Raw genomic sequence first — 23,359 nt, 5'->3', positions numbered from 1 at the left:
AGAATTCTTCTTATTTTCCATTTTAGTCCATTGTAGTAAAGGAAGAATGAAAGTACCTGTATTTATATAGCACCTTTCACATCCTTTCATCGCTCCACCATTGGTGGCCGTGCCTTCAGCTGCCGAGGCCCTAAGCTCTGGAATTCCCCCCCTAAACCTCTCCGCAATCTCTCTGCTCCTTTAAGACGCTCCTTAAAATCTATGACTTTGACCAAGCTTTTGGTCAGCTCCTTATATGGCTCGGTGTCACATTTTGTTTGACAGTCGCTCCTGTGAAGCGCCTTGGGACGTTCTACTCGGTTAAAGGTGCTGTATAAATGCAAGTAGTTGTTGTTGTGTCCCAACCAATATTTATCCTTCGCCCAACATCATTAAAACAGATTATCTGGTCATTCGCGCATTGCTGTTTGCGGGAGCTTGCTGTGCGCAGATTGGCTGCCGCGCTTCATACATCACAACAAGTGAGCACACTTCATGGGCTGTAAAGCACTTTTGAGTTAAAAAAACAAGCCTGAAGGCTTTGTGTCTTAATGCGAGGAGCATTCGTAATAAGGTGGTTGAATTGGCTGCGCAAATAGAGGTAAACGAATATGATTTGGTTGGGATTACGGAAACGTGGCTCAAGGATGGCCAAGGCTGGGAACTCAACATATAGGGGTATTCGATATTCAGGAAAGATAGGCAAAAAGGAAAGGGAGGTGGGGTAGCATTACTGGTTAAAGAAGGGGTTAACACAATTGTAAGGAAGGATATTAGCTCTGATGATGTGGAATCTGTATGGGTAGAATTGAGAAATACTAAGGGGCAGAAAACGTTAGTGGGAGTGGTATATAGACCTCCAAACAGTAAGGCGGAGTTTGGGGATGGCACTAATTAAAAGGGAAATTAAAGAAGCGTGCAATAAGGGCACAGCAGTCATCATGGGTGACTTTAATCTACATATAGATTGGGCTAACCAAATTAGTAACAATACTGTGGAGGAGGAATTCCTGGAGTGTTTACGGGATGGTTTCCTGCACCAATATGTCGAGGAACCAACCAGAGGTCAGGCCATCTTAGACTGGGTATTATGTTACGAGAAAGGATTAATTAGCAATCTTGTTGTACAAGGCCCCTTGGGTCGGAGCGATCATAATATGATTGAATTCTTCATTAAGATGGAGAATGAAGTAGCTGACTCAGAGACGAGGGTCCTAAATTTAAATAAAGGAAACTACGATGGTCTGAGGAGCGAGTTGGGTAGGATTGATTGGGGAATGTCACTCAAAGGGTTGACGATGGATAGGCAATGGCAAACATTCAAAGGCCGAATGGATGAATGACAGAATTTGTTCATCCCAGTTTGGCATAAAAATAAAACAAAAAAGGTGACTCAACCATGGCTAACAAGGGAAATTAAGGATAGCATAAGATCCAAGGAGAGGACATATAAATTGGCCAGAAAAAGCAATAATCCTGAGGATTGGGAGCAGTTTAGGATTCAACAAAGGAGGACAAAGGGATTAATTAAGAGGAAAATAGAATATGAGAGTAAGCTTGCAGCGAACATAAAACTGACTGTAAAAGCTTTTATAGATATGTGAAGAGAAAAAGATTGGTGAAGTCAAGCGTAGGTCCCTTGCAGTCAGAATCAGGGGAATTTATAATGGGGAACAAAGAAATGGCAGACCAACTAAATACATATTTTGGTTCTGTCTTCACAAAGGAGGACACAAATAACCTCCCAGAGATGCCGGGGAACATAGGGTCTTATGAAAGGGTGGAACTGAAAGAAATCAGTATTTGTAGGAAAATGGTGTTCGGAAAATTGATGGGACTGAAGGCCGATAAATCCCCAGGGCCTGATAATCTACATCCTAGGGTACTTAAGGAAGTGGCCCGAGAAATAGTAGATGCATTGCTGGTCATCTTCCAGAACTCAATAGACTCTGGAACAGTACCCATGGATTGGAGGGTAGCTAATGTTACCCCACTATTCAAAAAAGGTGGTAGAGAAAAAGCGGGGAACTATAGACCAGTAAGCCTGACATCGGTAGTGGGGAAAATGCTAGAGTCCATTATAAAAGTTGTAATAGGATAGCACTTGGAAAGCAGTGACAGGATCGGACAAAGTCAACATGGATTTACAAAAGGTAAATCGTGCTTGACTAATCTACTGGAATTTTTTGAGGATGTAACTGGTAAAATAGTTAAGGGAGAACCAGTGGATGTGGTGTATTTGGACTTTCAGAAGGCTTTCGATAAGGTCCCGCATAAGAGATTAGCGTGCCAAATTAAGGCACATGGGATTGGGGGCAAGGTATTGACTTGGATAGAGAACTGGTTGGCGGATAGAAAGCAAAGAGTTGGAATAAACGGGTCATTTTCCGAGTGGCAGGCAGTGACTAGTGGGGTACCGCAAGGATCGGTCCTAGGACCCCAGCTGTTCACAATATATATTAATGATCTGGACGAGGGAATTGGATGTAATATCTCCAAATTTGCAGACGACACAAAGCTGGGTGGGAGGGTATGCTGTGAGGAGGGTGTCGTGAAACTCCAGTACGATTTGGACAGTTTGGACGATTGGGCACAAACATGGCAAATACACCATAATGTGGATAAGTGTGAGGTTATCCACTTTGGTGGCAAAAACAGGAAGGCAGACTATTATTTGAATAGCAATAGATTGGGAGAAGGGGAAGTGCAAAGAGACCTGGGTGTTCTTATGCACCAGTCGCTGAAGGTAAGCATGCAGGTGCAGCAGGCGGTTAAGAAGGCAAATGGTATGTTGGCCTTCGTAGCAAGAGGGTTCGAGTACAGGAACAAGGATGTCTTGCTGCAGTTTTACAGGGCCTTGGTGAGACCGCACCTTGAGTATTGTGTGCAGTTTTGGTCGCCTTATCTGAGGAAGGATGTTCTTGCCATGGAAGGAGTGCAGCGAAGATTCACCAGGCTGATACCTGGGATGGCAGGAATGACGTATGAGGAGAGATTGTGTCGATTGGGCTTATACTCACTGGATTTTAGAAGATTGAGAGGGGATCTCATCGAAACCTATAAAATTCTGTCAGGCCTGGACAGACTAGATGCAGGAAGGATGTTTCTGATGGCCGGGGAGTCCAGAACCAGGGGTCATAGTCTAAGGATAAGGGGTAAGCCATTTAGGACTGAAACGAGGAGGAATTTCTTCACCCAGAGAGTGGTGAACCTGTGGAATTCTCTGCCACAGAGGGCGGTGGAGGCCAGTTCATTAAATATATTCAAGAAGGAGTTGGATATATTTCTTAAAGCTAAAGGGATCAAGGGATATGGGGAGAAGGCAGGGACAGGTTACTGAGTTTGGATGATCAGCCATGATCTCATTGAATGGCGGAGCAGGCTCGAGGGGCCGAATGGCCTACTCCTGCTCCTATCTTCTATGTTTCTATGTCATCCTGAGGTCGTGAAAGGCGCTACCGAAATGGGAGTTCTTGCTTTCTGATTATTTCCACGGGCAATAGAGAAGTGGCCCAGCCAAGGTAAGAATGATAGTATTTCTGTGAGACCGGGAGGAGTAGGAACGGTTTGATGTTAATGAGGTCACAGCTCCAAATCACCGCCGCTTTTTTGGCTTCAAGTGCGGGCAGCAAGCTGGCGGCGCTCTGCCAAACGGTCGCCCAAAACTCAAATTCGACCTCGTTGTGTGTTATTGTTATCAGGTCAGATTCAGCTTACAAAGGGTTAACTCCCAAAAGATATGCAAGCATTTAGAATATGGATTAGAATGTTTCCCAGGTAGAATACCAGACTGGGCAGCCATCTTGGACTGTTGACATTTGTGTATTGTATTAATTTTTAAGACAATGTTGTCATTAATACTTGGTCCGAGGTATTAAATGCCATTATGATAGGAGGAGTTTTCATTCATTCAGGTGGCTTGAGCTGAATAGACAGACCTGGTGCGGCAAACATGTCCACACCAAGAGGGTAGCTTTTGGTTCAAAGGTCATCACTTTGATTGGCTGCTTCGTGGACCAATCCTCGACACCCAGAGATGAGGCCCGGGTCAGAGGAAAGATTTTCCTCTTGCTGTCATCCTCTGGAAGGAAAGTCTGAGATAGGGAGAGACACAGAGAAATCTTGCACTCTAGTCAAGCAAGGAGATTGAGAGACTCCAGGCCTAGGTATCAGCATGACCGGCCTGTAAAACAGGATGGCTAGCTCAGAGACCGTTAATTTGTTAAGTGAGTTTAGCCTATAATAGTGATGTGGATGCACATGTTAGAAAGAGAAGTTTTAGGATACGGATTTATCTCACTGGAAAACTATATTCTGTTCATTCTTATATTCAACGTACATTGAAACATAAGAACAGGGCTAGGGCATTCAGCCCCTCGAGCCTGTTATAGAAACATAGAAGACAGGAGCAGGAGTAGGCCACTCGGCCCTTCGAGCCTGCTCCGCCATTCAATGAGATCATGGCTGATCATCCAAATTCAGTACCCTGTCCCTGCCTTCTCCCCATATCCCTTGATTCCTTTAGCCTTAAGAAATATATCCAACTCTTTCTTGAATATATTTAATGAACTGGCCTCCACCGCCCTCTGTGGCAGAGAATTCCACAGGTTCACCACTCTCTGGGTGAAGAAATTCCTCCTCATTTCAGTCCTAAATGGCTTACCCCTTATCCTTAGACTATGACCCCTGGTTCTGGACTCCCCGGCCATCAGAAACATCCTTCCTGCATCTAGTCTGTCCAGGCCTGACAGAATTTTATAGGTTTCGATGAGATCCCCTCTCAATCTTCTAAACTCCAGTGAGTATAAGCCCAATCGACACAATCTCTCCTCATACGTCATTCCTGCCATCCCAGGTATCAGCCTGGTGAATCTTCGCTGCACTCCTTCCATGGCAAGAACGTCCTTCCTCAGGTAAGGCGACCAAAACTGCACACAATACTCAAGGTGCCATTCACTTATATTATGGCTGATCTGTATCCTAACTCCATTTACCCATCTTAGTTATGTAAAATAAACCTTGTCTGAAATAGAGTGCTTTTCAGTTTTCCTTCGAAAATAGAAAAAAGCACATGATGTGTGCAATATCATAGCATCCCGCGCACGGAACAAAAAGGACCCAAGTCACTATGGGCACGAAATTCGGTTAAGCCCTGCTAACCGAGTTAAGGCCGGAGGTTTAGCGCCCGGCACGGAAGTACCGCCCCGGCTGCTAAATTCGGCTTACCGTCCCGCACAGGAAGTGGAGTGCCATCTCGGGCACTCCACTTCCTGGTGGGGCGGTAACCGAGGTGATGTCATGGCGCGATCGGCAGCGCTCGGCAGAGACTCCCTGCAGGGCCTCCAATGGGCCGCCAGGGTGGCGTGGTACCGTGGTGGCAGGGCTGTGCGACGGCGGCCAGGACCACGCCACGGACCGCCCCTGGAGGTCGGCCAAATAAAAGAAAATGGTGGCGCGGGTCGCGGGTCGTGGGTCACGGCCGCACCTCCCCTTTAACTACCGTCCTGCGAGTGGAGGTCGGCCTGGCTCGTGACCCGCGAGGCTGGCGCTACCATCACCCGTAGCAGCCTCGCGGGGCGCAGCCGAACTTCTGCTGCGGGGCGGTAAGGAGACGTGGTGTGGGGCGTTGACATCAGGAGGCGCTGTTTGCGCCCCACCCTGGCGAAAAGCCCTATGCGCCCCGTTAGTGCCCCCCCTGGAGGCGCTAACGGCAGGTGCAAAAGAGCCAAATTTCTGTCTTTTAACTAGATAAGTTGGCCATTAGATGTGCACCCCAAATAGTAAGGGACATGATGTTCACTTATGACCAACTCACATTCTCTTTTCCAAAAAAACAAAGGCAGGCCTCTTGAATCTTCTCATAGTTTAAATTCTTGATACCCCCAAATCATCTTTGATCCGTCCCTTTGTACCTCCCCAATGGCAATTTCAACCTCAATTTTGTTGTCTACTTAACAGTTGTTCGTCTTTATGTCTTTCAGGTGTAATGTACCGAAACTGTACAGAGCAAGGGTGGAGTGAATTCATGCCAGCCTTCATAGTGGCTTGTGAATTTCTGAAAGTATCTTTTCAAGAACCTGACATTGATATGGTGTGTGTGTTAATGCGAGTTGTTCAAGAAACCAGAGCCTTTATTACAGAGCTATTGTGAGTGAAATCAATGCAGCAACAATTGAAGATCAGGATTCAGAGAGTTTAGAATCAGTTTAGAAATGTCAGCACAGAATTGTCGATTAGTCCTCTGGGGCTGGTATTGGCTGCACACTGGACCACTTTAATCCCATTTCCTGGCTCGAGTCCCATTTCCTGCTTTAATTCCATTTTGTGCTCTAATCTAATTGAAATTTATAAAATTCTAACAGGACTGGACAGACTAGATGCAGGAAGGATGTTCCCGATGGCGGGGGAGTCCAGAACCAGGGGTCACAGTCTAAGGATAAGGGGTAGGCCATTTAGGACTGAGATGAGGAGGAATTTCTTCACCCAGAGAGTGGTGAACCTGTGGAATTCTCTACCACAAAAGACAGTTGAGGCCAATTCATTAAATATATTCAAGAAGGAGTTAGATATATTTCTTAAGGCTAAAGGGATCAAGGGATATGGGGAGAAAGCAGGGACCGGGTACTGAGTTTGGATGATCAGCCATGATCTCATTAAATGGCGGAACAGGCTCGAGGGGCCGAATGGCCTACTCCTGCTCCTATCTTCTATGTTTCTATGTTTCTATTATCCCATTTCCTGCTCGAATCCCATTTCCTGCTTGTGGTAAACCACTGTCGTTCACTGTGTTCACTATTGTTGTTGTTGTTGTCGTTCACTCTTGTTTCACTGTTATACCTGACTATGCCTCAGCTGACTCCACCCTTGGCTACCTGGTATAAGGACGGCTGCACGGCAGCTCTCTGCCATTCGGTCGTCCACTAGAGGCATAGTCCTGATCTGTTTGTAGTTGCATTCAGTAGTTAATAAAAGCCTGTTGTTCTGAACTCTACTCGGCCTTTTATTAGAATCGATAGCGCATCACTGCTCCACTCTAATCCCAATTTGCCGACCGGCTGTAAATCTAGCAATGTGGATCGAGTTTTGCTGTAAATGAAAACTGGCTGGTTTCTATAACGGGCGGCTGACCCTGCCAGTTCTGTTCCTGGGCGCCAATTTGAAAATCTACCCTGAGCTGTGGTCATTCGAGGAGTAGCGGTTAGATGATGCCAAGAGGGGCAGACTTGGATCTTAAGAGGCGCAAAGGATGGAAAAAATTCAGTTCCTACTCCTGATCGTCGCCCAGTTGGACAGTGCATGTGTGCAGATGACCAGTAAGGACAGAATTAGGCTCAAGGAGAGTGATGGTTGCCACAGTTAAATTGCTTAATAGTACTCACAAAGGATAGTGGAAATCTGGAACTGTCTCCCCCAAAAAGTTGTTGAGGCTGGGGGTCAATTGACAATTTTAAAACTGAGATTGATATATATTTGTTCGGCAAGGGTATTAAGGTTTACGGAACCACGGCGGGTAGATGGAGTTAAGATACAGACCAGCCATTATCTAATTGAATGGCGGAACAGGCTCGAGGGGCTGAATGGCCTCCTCCTGTTCCTATCTTCCTAAAAAATGGTCAATGCAACGCTCAGTTAAAAGTGTGAACTTGTGCTTAAAGAGTCCTGCAACATGCTGTGTGTTTAGTTGACACAATTAATGTGTGCACCTTTTAAAACATTGTTCTTTTCTTTTTTTTTAAATTAAATCAGAAATCCTATTATATCGCTCTTAAGCAAGTGTACACTGTAGGATATGCAACATCCCTGATCGCCCTGGTAATCGCTATCATAATCTTTACAGCCTTCAGGTATGAGGTTCAATGGATGAAAGAGTTGCTCAGCCGCTTGTTCAATATCTTGCCGGCTTGACTAATTATTTGTCATTTCACCCAGGAAATTCCACTGTACCCGGAATTACATCCACATGAACCTCTTTGTGTCCTTCATTCTCCGCGCCATTTCAGTCTTCACCAAAGACGCCATTTTGTTTTCGGACATAACTATAAACCACTGCTCCATGTCAACGGTAGGACATCCTTGCGTATCTTTTAGATGTCAATAAATTTTGCGATCATCGGATGGAACCTTAAAACCTTAAAACCTATACTCATTGGAGTTTAGAAGAATGAGAGGTGATCTTATTGAAACATATAAGATACTGAGGGGGCTCAACAAGGTAGATGCAGAGAGGATGTTTCCCCTCGTGGGGGAATCTAGAACTCGGGGGCATAGTTTCAGAATAAGGGGTCGCCTATTTAAAACTGAGATGAGGAGGAATTTCTTCTCTCAGAGAGTCGTAAATCTGTGGAATTCTCTGCCCCAGAGAGTTGTGGAGGCTGGGTCATTGAATATATTTAATGTGAAGATAAACAGATTTTTGAATGATAAGGGAGTCAAGGGTTATGGGGAGCGGGCAGGGAAGTGGAGTTAAGGCCAAGATCAGATCAGCCATGATCTCATTAAATGAGGCTCGAGGGGCCAAATGGCCTACTCCTGCTCCTATTTCTTATGTTCTTATGTGACTACACGCCAAAAGTATTTAATTGGCTGAGGTCATGCAAGGCGCCATAGAAATGCAAGTTTTTCTTACATTGCTTGACTCAAATTGTCGGTTGGTCTTCGTAGCGAGAGGGTTCGAGTACAGGAGCAAGGATGTCTTGCTGCGGTTGTACAGGGCCTTGGTGAGACCACACCTTGAGTATTGTGTGCAGTTTTGGTCACCTTATCTGAGGAAGGATGTTCTTGCCATGGAGGGAGTGCAGCGAAGATTCACCAGGCTGATACCTGGGATGGCAGGAATGACGTATGAGGAGAGATTGGGTCGATTGGGCTTGTACTCACTGGAGTTTAGAAGAATGAGAGGGGATCTCATTGAAACTTATAAAATTCTAAAAGGACTAGACAGACTAGATGCAGGAAGGATGTTCCCGATGGTGGGGGAGTCCAGAACCAGTGGTCACAGTCTAAGGATAAGGGCTAAGCCATTTAGGACAGAGATGAGGAGGAATTTCTTCACCCCCATTCAATGAGATCATGGCTGATCATCCAAATTCAGTACCCTGTTCCTGCTTTCTCCCCATATCCCTTGATCCCTTTAGCCTTAAGAAATATATCCAATGCCTTCTTGAATATATTTAATGAACTGGCCTCCACCGCCTTCTGTGGTAGAGAATTCCACAGGTTCACCACTCTCTGGGTGAAGAAATTCCTCCTCATTTCTGTCCTAAATGGCCTACCCTTTATCCTTAGACCGTGTCCCCTGTTTCTGGACTCCCCGACCATCGGGAACATCCTTCCTGCATCTAGTCTGTCCAGTCCTGTCAGAATTTTATAAGTTTCAATGAGATCACCTCTCATTCTTCTAAACTCCAGCGAGTACAAGTCCAATCGACCCAATCTCTCCTCATACGTCATTCCTGCCATCCCAGGTATCAGTCTGGTGAATCTTCGTAGTTGAGGCAAATAGCATGGAAGCATTTCAGGAGAAGCTAGATAAGGGAGAAAGGAATAGAAGGTTATGTTGATGGGGTGAGATGAAGAGGGGTGGGAGGAGGCTCCTGTGGAGCATAAACACCGGCACGGGTCTGTTGGGCCAAATGGCCTGTTTCTGACTCTATGGGGGGAATTTTAACATGGGAAGGTAGTGGGAGTGGGTGCGGGTGGGGGGTCAAATTAGCAAAAATTGTCAGGAAGCGGCTCCAACTCACCGATTTATGGGTTTTACTGAGAAGGGACAAGGGCCGGGCAGCCAACCTGCACCCAGGAGGCGGGTTGGCATTTAAAACATGCTAATGAGGCTGGAAGCCTCGGTTTTAACCTGCTTTGCAGGCTTTACTGTGGCCGGCCGGGTTTCCTGGGCCTCAGGAAACACGGGCAACTGCAACGAGGCAAGGACAGACCTCGGGAAGCACTCCTCGTGGGTCAGGAGGAGCGGGACTGCATCCTCCCGGCCCCCAAGCTCTCCTACCATCAGAGCCCCCCATGAAAAACACTTCCCCCCACCCCCACCCTGCGATCGGACCACCCCCGGGGTTAGGGGTCGGCCCCTCCTTCAGGGTCGGACTCCCCCCCCTTGATCTTCGGGTTGGGGATCGGATACCCCTAGGATTCGGACCCCACCCCCAGAGTCAGGGATCAGATCTACCTGGCCCTGCGGCCCACCTGAGTGCTCCGCGCCCGACTGGAGGCCAAGCTTGACAATCAGGCTGACTTCTGGGCAGGGAACCCGTCAGCACCAGGAGTCGCAGGCTTTGCAGTTAAAGCTCCACAGCGTGTGGGGAACCCCAGACTCCCGGGTTTCCCGCATTCTGCCGGAACCCCCCCACCACCAACTCCTCCTGCTCCCAACGCGTCGGGAAGCAATAATCCCCCCCCCGCCCCCCCATGTAACTCGATGTAATTCTTTTTGTTTTCCAGGTGACTTGTAAAGCCGCTATTGCATTCTTTCAGTACTGCATCCTGGCCAATTTCTCGTGGCTTCTGGTGGAAGGGCTGTACCTTCAAACGCTGCTCAGCCTAACGTTTGTATCAAACAAAAAGTACTTCTGGTGGTACTGCTTAATTGGTTGGGGTTGGTATTTCCTGTCTTGTTTCCTGCATCAAGAGCTGGGCGGGGTCATCGGGGCGATCGCGGGTCGCTCACTGCGTTGGTGTTTTTGCGATCGGGCGGGGGGGGTGGGTAAGGGGGTGGTTGGGTGGGGGAGTGAGTTCATGATCAACACAGATCAGATCAGATTTTCACTGTGTCCCGGAACCTTTTTCCTGAAACTAAGGCAGTGCGCAGTCGGGGTAGAGAATGTTACATTGTTGAAATATAATTGCCGACGGAACCCAAGTGGGAGATGAGAATTATGTTTTTTTTATGCAGCGAGTTGTTGTGATCTGTAACGCACTGCCTGAAAGGGCGGCGGAAGCAGATTCAGTAGTAACTTTCAAAAGGGAATCGGATAAATACTTGAAAAGGAAATCAATTTGCAGGGCAATGGGGAAAGAGAAAGACTACACTTCTAAAGTGCTTGGGGGACGTCCTGAGGTTGTGAAAGGCGCGATAGAAATGCAAATCTTTCTGTTAAAAGATCACTGCCCTAAAAATAATCTACACACTGATCATACCACTAATTCATTTCTGGTGCTCACTCAATAAGCAGCTTGGGCTGACTACATAACCTCTTCGCGCTTTGGGACAGAGCGGACTGCCTCATCGTGCAAGGAAATTCAGAAAATGGACAAAATGGGGCCGGTGAAGTTGACTATTTATTTATAGGAATGCCGGGGGGTTCATTCCAATGCTGTGATCTTACCTCAGAGGCTCGGGTGCTGTTTGTGTATTTGTCTCGCTTCATTCTCGGAGTCGGTCCCAAGTACAGTGGTGAGATTACCGCCTTGTAAGGTAATCAGAATGATAACGGGGCTGAAAGGGTTAAATTATGAGGATAGGTTGAATAGACTAGGCTTGTATAGGAGATTCAGGGGTGATCTAATTGAGGTGTTTAAGGTGATTATTTGATAGGATAGATAGAGAGAAACTATTTCCTCTAGTGGGGGAGTCCAGAACAAGAGGGCAGAACCTTCAAGGCCGTTTAAGGGTGATGTCGGGAAGCACTTCTTCACACAAAGGCTAGTAGAAATCTGGAACTCTCTCCCCCAAAAAGCTGTTGAGGCTGTGGGGGGTCAATTGAAAATTTCAAAACTGAGATTGATAGATTTTTGTTAGGCAAGAGTATAAAGAAGTATAGGGGGAGATATTCATTATAGCCCAGGAATGGGCGGTAACTTGAAAAGTTTGAGAATTAGCGCCAGGCGCTAATGCTTCAGACTGCACGCAAAATTAAGTCTCATTGCACAAAGAAAGGATTGGCGCGCTAAATCAAGCGCTAATGGCCTAGCTCAGTGGCGTTAAACTTGAAGCACTGACCAATATCAGGTGCAGTCTACCCACAAGTCATCATTGCCACAGGCTCTTTCCAGTTCTTAAAGGGGAGGTTCATTGATGCTGCAGAACCTCATTCTCATTATTGTTGGCTGTGCAGCCATCTCAGCAAGCAGCAGCAGGTCAAGGAGAAGGAGCCGGACAACTCAAGCAGCCCTTGATGTAAGGAAACTACTAGGCACTTGGTCTAAGCGTTAAACAAAGCTTTAATCAACTGTTTTACAACATGGAGGTCTAGTTGTGTCCTTCACTAGTTCCTGTTAAGAATGTCCTGCGCAAGCTGGGCCCGTGCCCGAGTATTTATACTCTCCCTGGACAGTGCCACCTGCAGGCTGCTCAGTATTATTTCACAAGTCTTTCTTTCATGACTGATTCATGTCAGCCCTCATGGCCCTTCTCCTCCCTCTGGCCACATGTACCAATCTTTTTCGCTGCCTCCACTCCCTCCATCGTAGATCATGGAGGGCGAGGTCGACCGCCAGTACAGCCCCTATTAATGTAACCAAGTGTAGCACTTTGATATGTTGTGAGAATAAATGTAACTAATTGTTAGCAGCCACAACACTCCTGATACTAAACAACCTTTAAATGACTAAATTAAACTGCTGCACAATGTTAAACTGACAAGGAAGCAGTGAAACAGCACTAACCTGAGAGCTGTGACTCATTACTTATGATCCCTTTAAGTAGCGCCCCTGGAGCCGGCATCTGCCGGCTTGACACCTCCTCTCCCCGTCGTTGCACGCTCACTGGGCGTTCGATCAGCAAAATTCATTGTCGCCCCTGCCTTAGCGCCTCGCCCCGACAGCGACAGGAGGCGTCAAGCAGGCAGATGGCGGCTCCAGGGGCGCTACTTAAACATTCGCTTGTTGGAGATAGTTATTGCCTGGCACTTCTGTGGCGCGAATGTTACCTGCCACTTATCAGCCCAAGCCTGAACGTCATCCAGGTCTTGTTGCATGCGGGCATGGACTGCTTCATTATCTGAGGAGTTGCAAATGGTGCTGAACACTGTGCCGTCATCAGCAAACATCCCCATTTCTGACCTTATGTTGGAGGGAAGGTCATTGATGAAGCAGCTGAAGATGGTTGGGTCTAGGAAACTGCCCTGAGGAACTCCTGCAGTGTTGTCCTGGGGCTGTGATGATTGACCTTCAATCACTACAACCATCTTCCTTTGTGCTAGGTATGACTCCAGCCAGTGGAGAGTTTTCCCCCTGATTCTCATTGACTTCAGTTTTACTGGAACTCCTTGATGCCACACTCGGTCAAATGCTGCCTTGATGTCTAGGGCAGTCACTCTCACCTCACCTCTGGAATTCAGCTACTTTGTCCATGTTTGGACCAAGGCTATAATGAGGTCTGGAGCTGAGTGGTCCTGGCAGAGCCCAAACTGGGCATCAGTGAGTAAGTGCTGCTTGATAGCACTGTCGACCACACCTTCCATCATATTGCTGATGATTGAGAGTAGACTGATGGGCGGTAATTGGCCAAATTGGATTTGTCCTGCTTTTTGTGGACAGGACACACCTGGGCAGTTTTCCACATTGTCAGATAGATGCCAGTGTTATAGCTGTATTGGAACAGCGTGGCTAGAGGCACGGCTAGTTCTGGAGCACAAGTCTTCAGCACAACAGCCAGGATGTTGTCAGGGCCCATAGCCTTTGCTGTATCCAGTGCGCTGAGCTGTTTCTGGATATCACGTGGAGTGAATCGAATTGGCTGAAGACTGGCTTCTGTGATGGTGGGGACCTCAGGAGGAGGCCGATATGGATCATCCACTCGGCACTTCTGGCTGAAGATGGTTGCAAACGCTGGACACAACACAATGGAGGGTTTTTATGACAATCCGATAGTTTCATGGTTACCATAGCTTTTCATTCCAGATTTATTTAATTAACTGAATTTAAATTCCCCAGCTGTCGTGGTGGGATTTGAACTCGTGTCTCTGGATCATTAGTCCAGGCCTCGGGATTACTAGTCCAGTAACGTAACCACTATGCTACCGTTCCCACAATAGCGTAGGAATTTTATCGATAGCTACAGCCAACAGTTATTGACAGAGAACCATTTCACGGCCGGCCTACGACCCCAATTTGCGAAGGTAAGCAGACAGCTGCCTGAAACAAGCAGACATGATCTTCAACCAGGGCCTGAAAATTGAATCAGATGGGCCTTGGTCATCCTTGAGACAGCTGAGGTGATCCCTCTCACCTTCCATTCCCTCATCCTTACCCTCCCGCCTTACCAATTTGCATCTGGCAACCACCCGTTTTTCAGGTGAGCAACAGACAGTCGGGAAGTTGAAAATAAGCCCCCAACCCACCACCCCCCCTCCTCATGTCAACATTTAAGGACAGGTGGTTGAAGGAAAGGGAAATTAATTGAAATAACATCAGAAGACGCTGGAAAAACTCAGCAGGCCAGGCAACATCCGTGGAGAGAGAAACAGAGTCAATGTTTCAGATCGAGACCCTTCTTCAGAACTGAGAAAAAAAGGCAGGAAAATGCCTGAAGTTCTGAAGAAGGGTTTCGACCTGAAACGTTGGCCTAGAAATTGGGTTCTGGCGTAGGCAGGGCTTTAGCGCCGGAAGTTAGTGCCGGCGCTAAGTCCCCCTGCGCGCGCCAAAAATTCAGTAGTGCCGCGCCCAAACGGCTGCCGGCGCTACTGAAGGGTCTTTGCGGCGGTACATCAGCGCTAACTGCCGTTTCGCGCCGCAATTCCGGCGCTGCGGCACCCGATGCGGTGCGGCAGGCTGGGGACGTGCAGGCCTCCTCCTCCCATTAAGGAGGAGCTGCCTGCACCCGGCCGCGGCCCGTGCAAATCAGCTTAAAAATGAGCCCGGCACCTCGGACAAGTGCCGGGCTTGCATCTGTTCCGGGGGGGGGGGGGGGAGAAGTCCGGGGTGGGAGCTGCGGGCAGGCGGCCGGCGGGAAAGTGGCCGGCCGCCGCGGGGCCTTTAATGCGCCGACGCAAACTGGAGTAAGGCACCTCTGACAGAACGTTGCTTGCGGCTGCCACGGGCGAGGCGGCCGCAACTCAATTTCGGAGTTCGGGCGGGTTACCACGGCAACCGGGACGCTGCGCACACCGATGACGTCATCGGTGCCGGCGCAGCGCTACCGGTGCAACGCCGATTTAGGGCCCCAGGGAATTTTTAAACTGGCCATAACTCTGGCGCTAGTCCCTCTAGCGCCTCAAAAGCGGCGCTAAGGCAACTGAATTTCTAGGCCGTTGACTCTATTTCTCTCTCCATGGATGTTGCCTGGCCTGCTGAGTTTTTCCACCGTCTTGTTATTTCGGGTTTCCAGCATCCGCAGTATTTTGCTATCGGAAGTAAATTGATCTAGGAACAAACGGATGCATGGGATTAGGACTACTGCCTGTATGGAGGCTAAACGTCAACACAGACTGTTAGTTAGGAAACACCAATCATAACTGATTACATACCGATTTTCAATGGTAAATGTTGACATTACTAGTATAGTACATAATAGAGGTGAAGTTTGCACGTATAATAAAATTTAATACAGTGTATAGATAAGTGTTGCCTTAAAGTGTTTGAATGGCTGTGTCCTTAACAGATTTGCTTCTCCATCTTCAATAGGTGCACCAGTCATTGTACTAGCAATTTGGATCGTTATCAAGCTCTACTTTGATAACAAAGGGTAGGTCTAAATCATTTCTGAAAATGACCCTTTTATCCCTACTCTCTGTTTTCTGTCCGTTAACCAATCCTCAATCCATGTTAATATATTACCCCCAATCCAATGAGCACTAATTCTGTGTAATGAAATCTGCTTGTCGTGCCTGTATTCGTTTTGCACTCATGTATATTACCCTCCCCCACACGGTGTATAGTTTCACTTCCTCTTTCCTGACTAACCTGGAAGGTTCCAGGTCTTGGCTCTTGGCTCCGCCCCTGACTTCTCTTACATAAAGATCCCAGGATCTGTATGACTCATTCCTGCGAGCCAGTCAGTGTGTTGAGATGTTAGCTCTGATCTTAGTGATTAAAAGCCAACTTGTTAAAGTCTATGGCCTAGAAATTCAGTCGCGTTTGCGCCCACTTATTGGCTATAGAGTGGTTTGCGCCGGAAGTTTTTTAGCGCCCGAAATTCAGTTGGTCCCTAACATCAGCGTTAGCCGGTAGCGCTGCGCCGGCACCGATGACATCATCGGTGTGCGCAGCGCCCCGGTTCCAATGCTATTCCGTCCCGATGGCCAAATTCAGTTGCGGCCGCCTCGCCCGTAGCGGCCGCAAACAGCGTTTGAAAAACGGTGCCTTGCAGCTCTGAGAGGCCGGCGCATAAAGGTGGAGGGGCGGCCGGCCGCTTTCCCGGCGGCCGCCTGGCCGCATCTCCCTCCCCGGACTCCTGCACCACCCCCCCGCGGCATTGGTGTCTGACTCCCGCGAGCCCGGCACTTCTCCGTGGTGCCGGGCTCATTTGCCGGGGGAATCCAGCGGCGATCTCACGGCTGCAGGCAGCTCCTCCTTAAGAGAAGAAGGAGGCCTGCAGTACCCCAGCCTGCCGCACCGCATCGGGTGCCGCAGCGGCAGCTGGACGCCTGAAGCTGACTTTCATCGCCCCAAACGAGGCGGCCAAACCCTGCAATAGCGCCCGCCTCCGTCTTGGGGCGGCACAACTGAATTTCAGGCGGGCGCTACGGGAATCCGGGCGAGCGCAAAATTTCGGGCACTAAAGACCTGGCGCGGCGATACCGAATTTTTAGCCCTATAACTTCTAGTTTGTGGTTATTGAAGGCACATCAATTTTAATCACTAAAGAATACTAGGATGGATCGACTCCTAAAACCAGAGCGTCTGGACTTGGATCCACATTCTGCTGAAGCATCAAATCAATTTGGACACTGGCTCAAATGCTTTGAACTCTTCGCGAGGGCCTCATCCGCTAGCGAGGTAGATAAACTGAGTCTACTGACTACTCGCGTTAATCATCGGATTTATTCGTTCATCCGGGACGCCACCTCTTACACGGAGGCCATCACTATCCTGAAGGCCCAATACCAGAGGCCAGTAAACGAAGTGTATGCCAGACATCTGCTGGCTACACGCAGGCAGCGACCTGAGGAATCAATGGACGATTTCTTACAGGGCCTAAAGGACTTGGTCCGGGACTGTAACTGCAAGGCCGTGACGGCCAACGTGTACTCTGACGAATTGGTCCGCGATTCCTTCATCACGGGCCTCAAATCGAATTATATCCGGCAGAGACTGCTGGAGAAGGAGGTCCTGGACTTAAAAAAGGCAGTGGCCACTGCGCGATCGCTGGATGTGGCCCAGAAAAACTCTGACTCTTATTCTTCCGGCCATGTGGCCCTCGCCGCCTCGTGCGCGCCGAGCGGGCCGCCATCTTGGAATCAGCCATCTTCCCCATCCAGGTCTCAGACCAGCTCTACACCACCGGAGTCCCCACACAGTTCACCCAGGAGTCCTACTACAGTGGCAATGTCTCGAGGCCCGAAATGCTACTTCTGCGGCCAGGCCAAGCACCCCAGGCAACTATGCCCAGCGAAGGACGCTACATGTTTCAAATGTAAGAAAAAGGGGCATTTTAGCAAAGTCTGCAGGGGGAATCCGATTTCCAACTCCGTCACCGCCTCGTGCGTGCCGTGCAGGCCGCCATCTTGGGATCCGCCATCTTTTCCCGACTCAACGGCCGCCCAGGGCCCAACAGTGGCTTCGATCACGATGGATCAATCCAGGCCACACCCGTTGACAAAATCCATGATGGACATACAGGTAAACGGAAATTTAACTAAATGTTTAATTGACTGTGGGAGTACCGAGAGTTTTATCCACCCTAGCCTGGTACGGCAGCACTCATTAACGGTAACCCCTACACGGAGCAGAATTGCTATGGCTGCTAAGCCCCACACTTCAGACATTTTGGGCTACTGTGTGGTAACACTGACTGTAAAAGGCACGGACTACAAGGATTTTAAACTCCTCGTGATGCCAGAACTCTGTGTTAATGTAATCGTGGGCCTGGACTTCCAGTGCCACCACGAAAGTGTCACGCTAGCATATAGCGGGTCCCAGCCACCACTCACAGTCTGTGGCCTATCAACCTTAAAAATCAGCCCGCCCTCTTTATTCGCTAATCTCGCTCTGAACTGTAGGCCCATAGCGACCAAACGTAGACGGTACAGTCTGGAAGACAGACACTTTATCAAGGCGGAAGTGGACAGACTCCTGCGGGAAGGCATTATTGAATGCAGTACCAGTCCGTGGCGTGCCCAAGTAGTCATAGTTAAAAATAGCGAAAAGAAACGGATGGTAATTGACTACAGCCAGACTGTTAATATTTATACCCAGCTGGACGCCTACCCTTTACCCCGCATATCAGAAATGGTCAACCAGATTGCGCAATACCGAGTCTTCTCGACTATCGACCTCAAATCCGCGTATCACCAGCTCCCCATTAGAACGGAGGACCGCCCATACACCACCTTTGAGGCGAACGGACGCCTCTACCATTTTCTCAGAGTGCCCTTCGGGGTAACAAATGGGGTCTCGGTCTTCCAACGTGAGATGGACCGCATGGTTGACGAGAATAAACTACAAGCTACCTACCCCTATCTGGACAATGTCACTATCTGCGGGCACAACCAGCAAGACCACGATCTAAATCTTGCGAGATTTTTAAAAACTGCCCTAAAGCTGAATCTAACCTACAACGAAGACAAATGTGTCTTCAACACAACCCGTCTCTGTATCCTCGGCTGTGTGGTGGAAGATGGGGTAATTGGACCGGACCCTGACCGATTACGCCCCCTAAAGGAACTGCCCCTGCCACACAATCCCAAAGCTTTAAAAAGGTGCCTGGGATTTTTTTCGGATTATGCCCAATGGGTGCCCAATTACTCTGATAAGGCCTGACCCCTCATTAAATCGACGTCCTTCCCACTATCAGCTGAAGCTCGGGAGGCTTTCACCAGTATCAAACAGGACATTGAAAGGGCTGCACTGTGTGCAGTGGACGAAAGCATTCCCTTTCAAGTCGAAAGCGATGCGTCAGACTTTGCTTTAGCTGCGACCCTCAATCAGGCTGGGAGACCTGTGGCCTTCTTCTCCCGAACCCTTCAGGGACCTGAAATCAGGCACTCTTCTGTCGAGAAGGAGGCACAGGCTATAGTGGAGGCAGTGCAGCACTGGAGACACTACCTAGCCGGCAAACGTTTCACCCTGCTCACCGACCAGCGGTCGGTGGCTTTCATGTTTAATAACAAAGGGGGAAAATCAAGAATGACAAAATACTCAGGTGGAGGATCGAACTATCCACGTTCGACTATGATATTATGTACAGGCCGGGAGCCCTTAATGAACCCCCAGACGCCCTATCGCGGGGAATGTGTGCCAGCATTCATACGGACAAATTACAGGGTCTCCACAACGACCTCTGTCACCCAGGGGTCACCCGACTATACCATTTTATAAAGTCCCGCAATCTGCCCCACTCCATCGAGGAGGTCAGGGCAATGACCAGAGCCTGCCGCATCTGTGCGGAATGCAAGCCTCGTTTCTACAGGCCTGACCGTGCACACCTTATCAAAGCCACACGGCCATTCGAGCGCCTAAGCCTGGACTTCAAGGGACCCCTTCCTTCTGCCGACCGTAATGTATACTTCCTCAATATCATCGATGAATATTCCCGCTTCCCCTTCGCCATTCCCTGCCCAGACATGACCAGTGCCACGGTCATCAAGTGTCTTGGTAATCTATTCTGCATGTTTGGCATACCGAACTACATACACAGCGATAGGGGGACGTCATTTATGAGTGACGAACTGCACCAGTTCTTGCTCTCAAAGGGGATAGCCACTAGCAGAACCACTAGCTACAACCCCCGGGGTAATGGGCAAGTGGAAAGGGAGAATGCTACTGTTTGGAAGGCTGTCACGTTAGCCTTAAAGTCAAAAGGCCTTCCGACCTCCCGCTGGCAGGAAGTCCTCCCAGACGTGCTCCACTCCATAAGGTCTCTGTTATGTACAGCCACTAACGCTACCCCTCACGAAAAGATATTCGTTTTCCCCCGGAAATCTACCTCGGGCATATCTCTACCCGCGTGGCTGACGTCTCCGGGGACAGTACTATTGCGGAAGCACGTGAGAGGCCATAAAACGGACCCCCTTGTGGAAAAAGTACAGCTCCTCCATGCAAACCCTCAGTACACCTATATCGAATACTCTGACGGGCGCGAGGACACTGTTTCCATAAAAGACCTCGCTCCCTCGGGGAGCGGAGAGAACGATGAGAGACTACCCGAGGAAGACCTACACCAAAAAGAGACAGGACGCCCAGAGGTATCAATACCCAACTTTAACCTGGAGGACACTGCAGATAACCTGGAAGACACTGCGGAGGCCCGGACAGCGGAGGAACCAGAATTCACTCCCCTAGAGGCACCCCAACCGGCTTTGCGCCGATCACTGAGAACCGCAAAACCTCCTGACAGACTCACTTATACCAACTTTTAGGAAACATCACCCCGATGGACTAAATCTAAAGAAGGGGTGAATGTAATGAAATCTGCTTGTCGTGCCTGTATTCGTTTTGCACTCATGTATATTACCCTCCCCCACACGGTGTATAGTTTCACTTCCTCTTTCCTGACTAACCTGGAAGGTTCCAGGTCTTGGCTCTTGGCTCCGCCCCTGACTTCTCTTACATAAAGATCCCAGGATCTGTATGACTCATTCCTGCGAGCCAGTCAGTGTGTTGAGATGTTAGCTCTGATCTTAGTGATTAAAAGCCAACTTGTTAAAGTCTATGGCCTAGAAATTGAGTTTGCGCTGCGCCAGGGCTTTAGCGCCGGAAGTTAGCGCCGGCGCTAAGTCCCTTTGCGCGCGCCAAAAATTCAGTAGCGCCGCGCCCAAACGGCTGCCGGCGCTACTGAAGGGTTTTAGCGCCTGAAAACTGGCGCAACGCGCCGCATTGCGGCGCTATTCCTGCGGTGCGGCAGGCTCGGGAAGTGCAGGCCTCCTCCTTCCGTTAAGGAGGAGCTGCCTGCACCCGGCCGCGGCCCGCGCAAATCTCTTCAAAAATGAGCCCGGCACCTCGGACAAGTGCCGGGCTTGCATCTGTTCTGGTGGGGGGGGGGGAGAAGTCCGGGGAGGGAGCTGTGGGCAGGTGGCCGGCGGGAAAGCGGCCGGCCGCCGCGCCTCCTTAAAGCGCCGGCGCAGACTCCGGCAACACTCGTTTGCCGGAGTCTTAGTTGCGGCTGCCACTGGCGAGGCGGCCGCAACTGAATTTCGGCTTGGGGCCGGGTTACCACGGCAACCGGGACGCTGTGCACACCGATGACGTCATCGGTGCCGGCGCAGCGCTACCGGTCTACCGCCGCGGAAGGGCCCCAGGCAATTTAGGAACCGGCGCCAATTGCTGCGCTAGGCCCTCTAGCGCCGCAAAATCGGTGCTAAGGGCACTGAATTTCTAGGCCTATAACTTCTAGTTTTGTGGTTATTGAAGGCACATCACAAAGGGTAGGTCTAAATCATTTCTGAAAATGACCCTTTTATCCCTACTCTCTGTTTTCTGTCCGTTAACCAATCCTCAATCCATGTTAATATATTACCCCCAATCCCATGAGCACTAATTCTGTGTAATAACCACTTGTGTGGCACCTTATCGAATGCTTTTTGAAAATCCAAACATACTACATCCACTGGTTCCCCCTTATCCATCCTGCTAGTTACAACCTCAAAAAAACTCTAACAGAATTGTCAAACATGATTTCCCTTTCAGAAATCCGTGTTGACTCTGCCCAATCATATTATGATTTTCTAAGTGCCCTGTTACCACGTCCCTAATAATAGATTCTAGCATTTTTCCCTACTATTGATGTCAGGCTAACTGGTTGATAGTTCCCTGTTTTCTCTCTCCCTCCATTCTTGAATAGCGAGGTTACATTTGCTACCTTCTAGTTTGCTAGAAGGCTGAGGGGTGATCTAATAGAGGTCTTTAAAATTATGAAAGATTTTGATAGAGTGGATACAGAGAGAATGTTTCCACTTGTGGGGAAGAGCATAACTAGAGGCCATCAATATAACTTCTTTACCCAGAGAGTGGTGAGAATGTGGAACTCGCTACCACAGGGAGTGGTTGAAGCGAATAGTATTTAAGGGAAGGCTAGACAAGCAAATGAGGGAGAAGGGAATAGAGGGTTATGCTGATAGATTTAGATGAAGAATGACGGGCGGAGGCTCGAGCGGAGCATAAATGCCGGCATGGACTGGTTGGGCCGAATGGCCTGTTTCTGTGCCGTATATCCTATGTGATCCTTCCAATCCACAAGGACCATTCTAGAATCTAGGGAATTCTGGAAGATCATCCATTATGCATCCACTCTCTCTGTAGCTACCACTTTTAAAACCCTAGGATGTAGGCCATCAGGTTCAGGGGTTTTGTTAACTTTAATTTCTTCAGTGCAATTTCTTTACTAATACTAATTTCTTTAAGTTCCTGATTCTCGCTAGAGTTATTTGTGTCTTCTACCGTGAAGACCAATATAAAGTATTCGTTTAATGTCTCTGCCATGTCCTTATTGCCCACTATAATTTCTCCTGTCTCTGCCTCTAAGGGACCCATGTTTATTGATCTCTCCCTTTTTACATATCTAGTGAAGCTTTTACAGTCTATCTTTATGTCTCTTGCTAGTTTACTCTCATATTCTCTTTTACCTTTCTTTATCAATGGCCTGAATTTTGCGGTCAGTATGGCGGCGTACTCTCAGAGTATGCTGCCATACCTCCTTTGAAATGCACCACAAGTTCGGGGTTTCCACATGTGCCTGTGCTCGTGCATGCGTGAAATCTGGAACTCGCAGTCTGTCAATGTACTCATTGACAGGCCATCTGAGCGGGCCACGAAAAATCAATTGCTGGCACAGAGTTGGGCTATTTACCCACCGACTGACCGGCAATTGCGCACGGAAATGTTACGGTTGATACAAACAGGTTTCAAGCATGCCTGAAAAATCCACTTACGCAGGGCCTGTTTGCATCAGCGTAAAGGGGTACCTCGGGCATGACTGAAACATTTTCATATCAGAAATTACACACGTACACTGTAGCAAATTCGTTTTTTTCAAATATTGGCCCGGATTAGAGTTTTAATGACGTTGAAAATTATCATCAAGAAACTTACATTTTTAGTGAGGTTGGTGGAATGAAGCTAATTCCGAATTAAATTCCAATCCTGTAAACTGTAATTAGATCTGATTTCCGGATTCCATTACATCTCATTACGGGATTCCCTTTGGAAATGATTCAAATCGAATTCTGCCTTGTGATTGGAGGAGCAGGGCCACATGATCCCAGGTACGCTTCCGCACCACCTGCATACCTGGGATCCGTGGGCTGTCACGCTGCCCTCCGCCTCGCGGCCCCAA

The 23,359-nt window shown here is 48.7% G+C and overlaps 1 protein-coding gene across 3 annotated transcripts in view; it reads left to right on the top strand.

Annotated features, from left to right (window-relative positions):
• The window catches only part of LOC147116942 (pituitary adenylate cyclase-activating polypeptide type I receptor-like), a 179,705-nt gene that overhangs the window by 61,078 nt on the left and 95,268 nt on the right, over positions 1 to 23,359 (top strand). For all 3 annotated transcript variants that reach the window (XM_085987417.1, XM_085987416.1, XM_085987418.1), the window contains 5 exons: positions 5,961 to 6,070; positions 7,726 to 7,823; positions 7,909 to 8,041; positions 10,432 to 10,585; positions 15,553 to 15,613. In XM_085987417.1, coding sequence (XP_085843543.1) covers positions 5,961 to 6,070; positions 7,726 to 7,823; positions 7,909 to 8,041; positions 10,432 to 10,585; positions 15,553 to 15,613 — 556 coding nt within the window. The remainder of the gene's footprint in view (positions 1 to 5,960; positions 6,071 to 7,725; positions 7,824 to 7,908; positions 8,042 to 10,431; positions 10,586 to 15,552; positions 15,614 to 23,359) is intronic.

This window comes from Somniosus microcephalus, chromosome 5 (genome assembly GCF_052327205.1).
Source record: "Somniosus microcephalus isolate GS21.2 chromosome 5, FLI_Smic_1.0, whole genome shotgun sequence".
In the NCBI taxonomy this organism is placed as follows: domain Eukaryota; kingdom Metazoa; phylum Chordata; class Chondrichthyes; order Squaliformes; family Somniosidae; genus Somniosus; species Somniosus microcephalus.
Note: the sequence above shows the minus strand (reverse complement) of the source record. Positions and strands in the feature narration are given on the sequence as shown.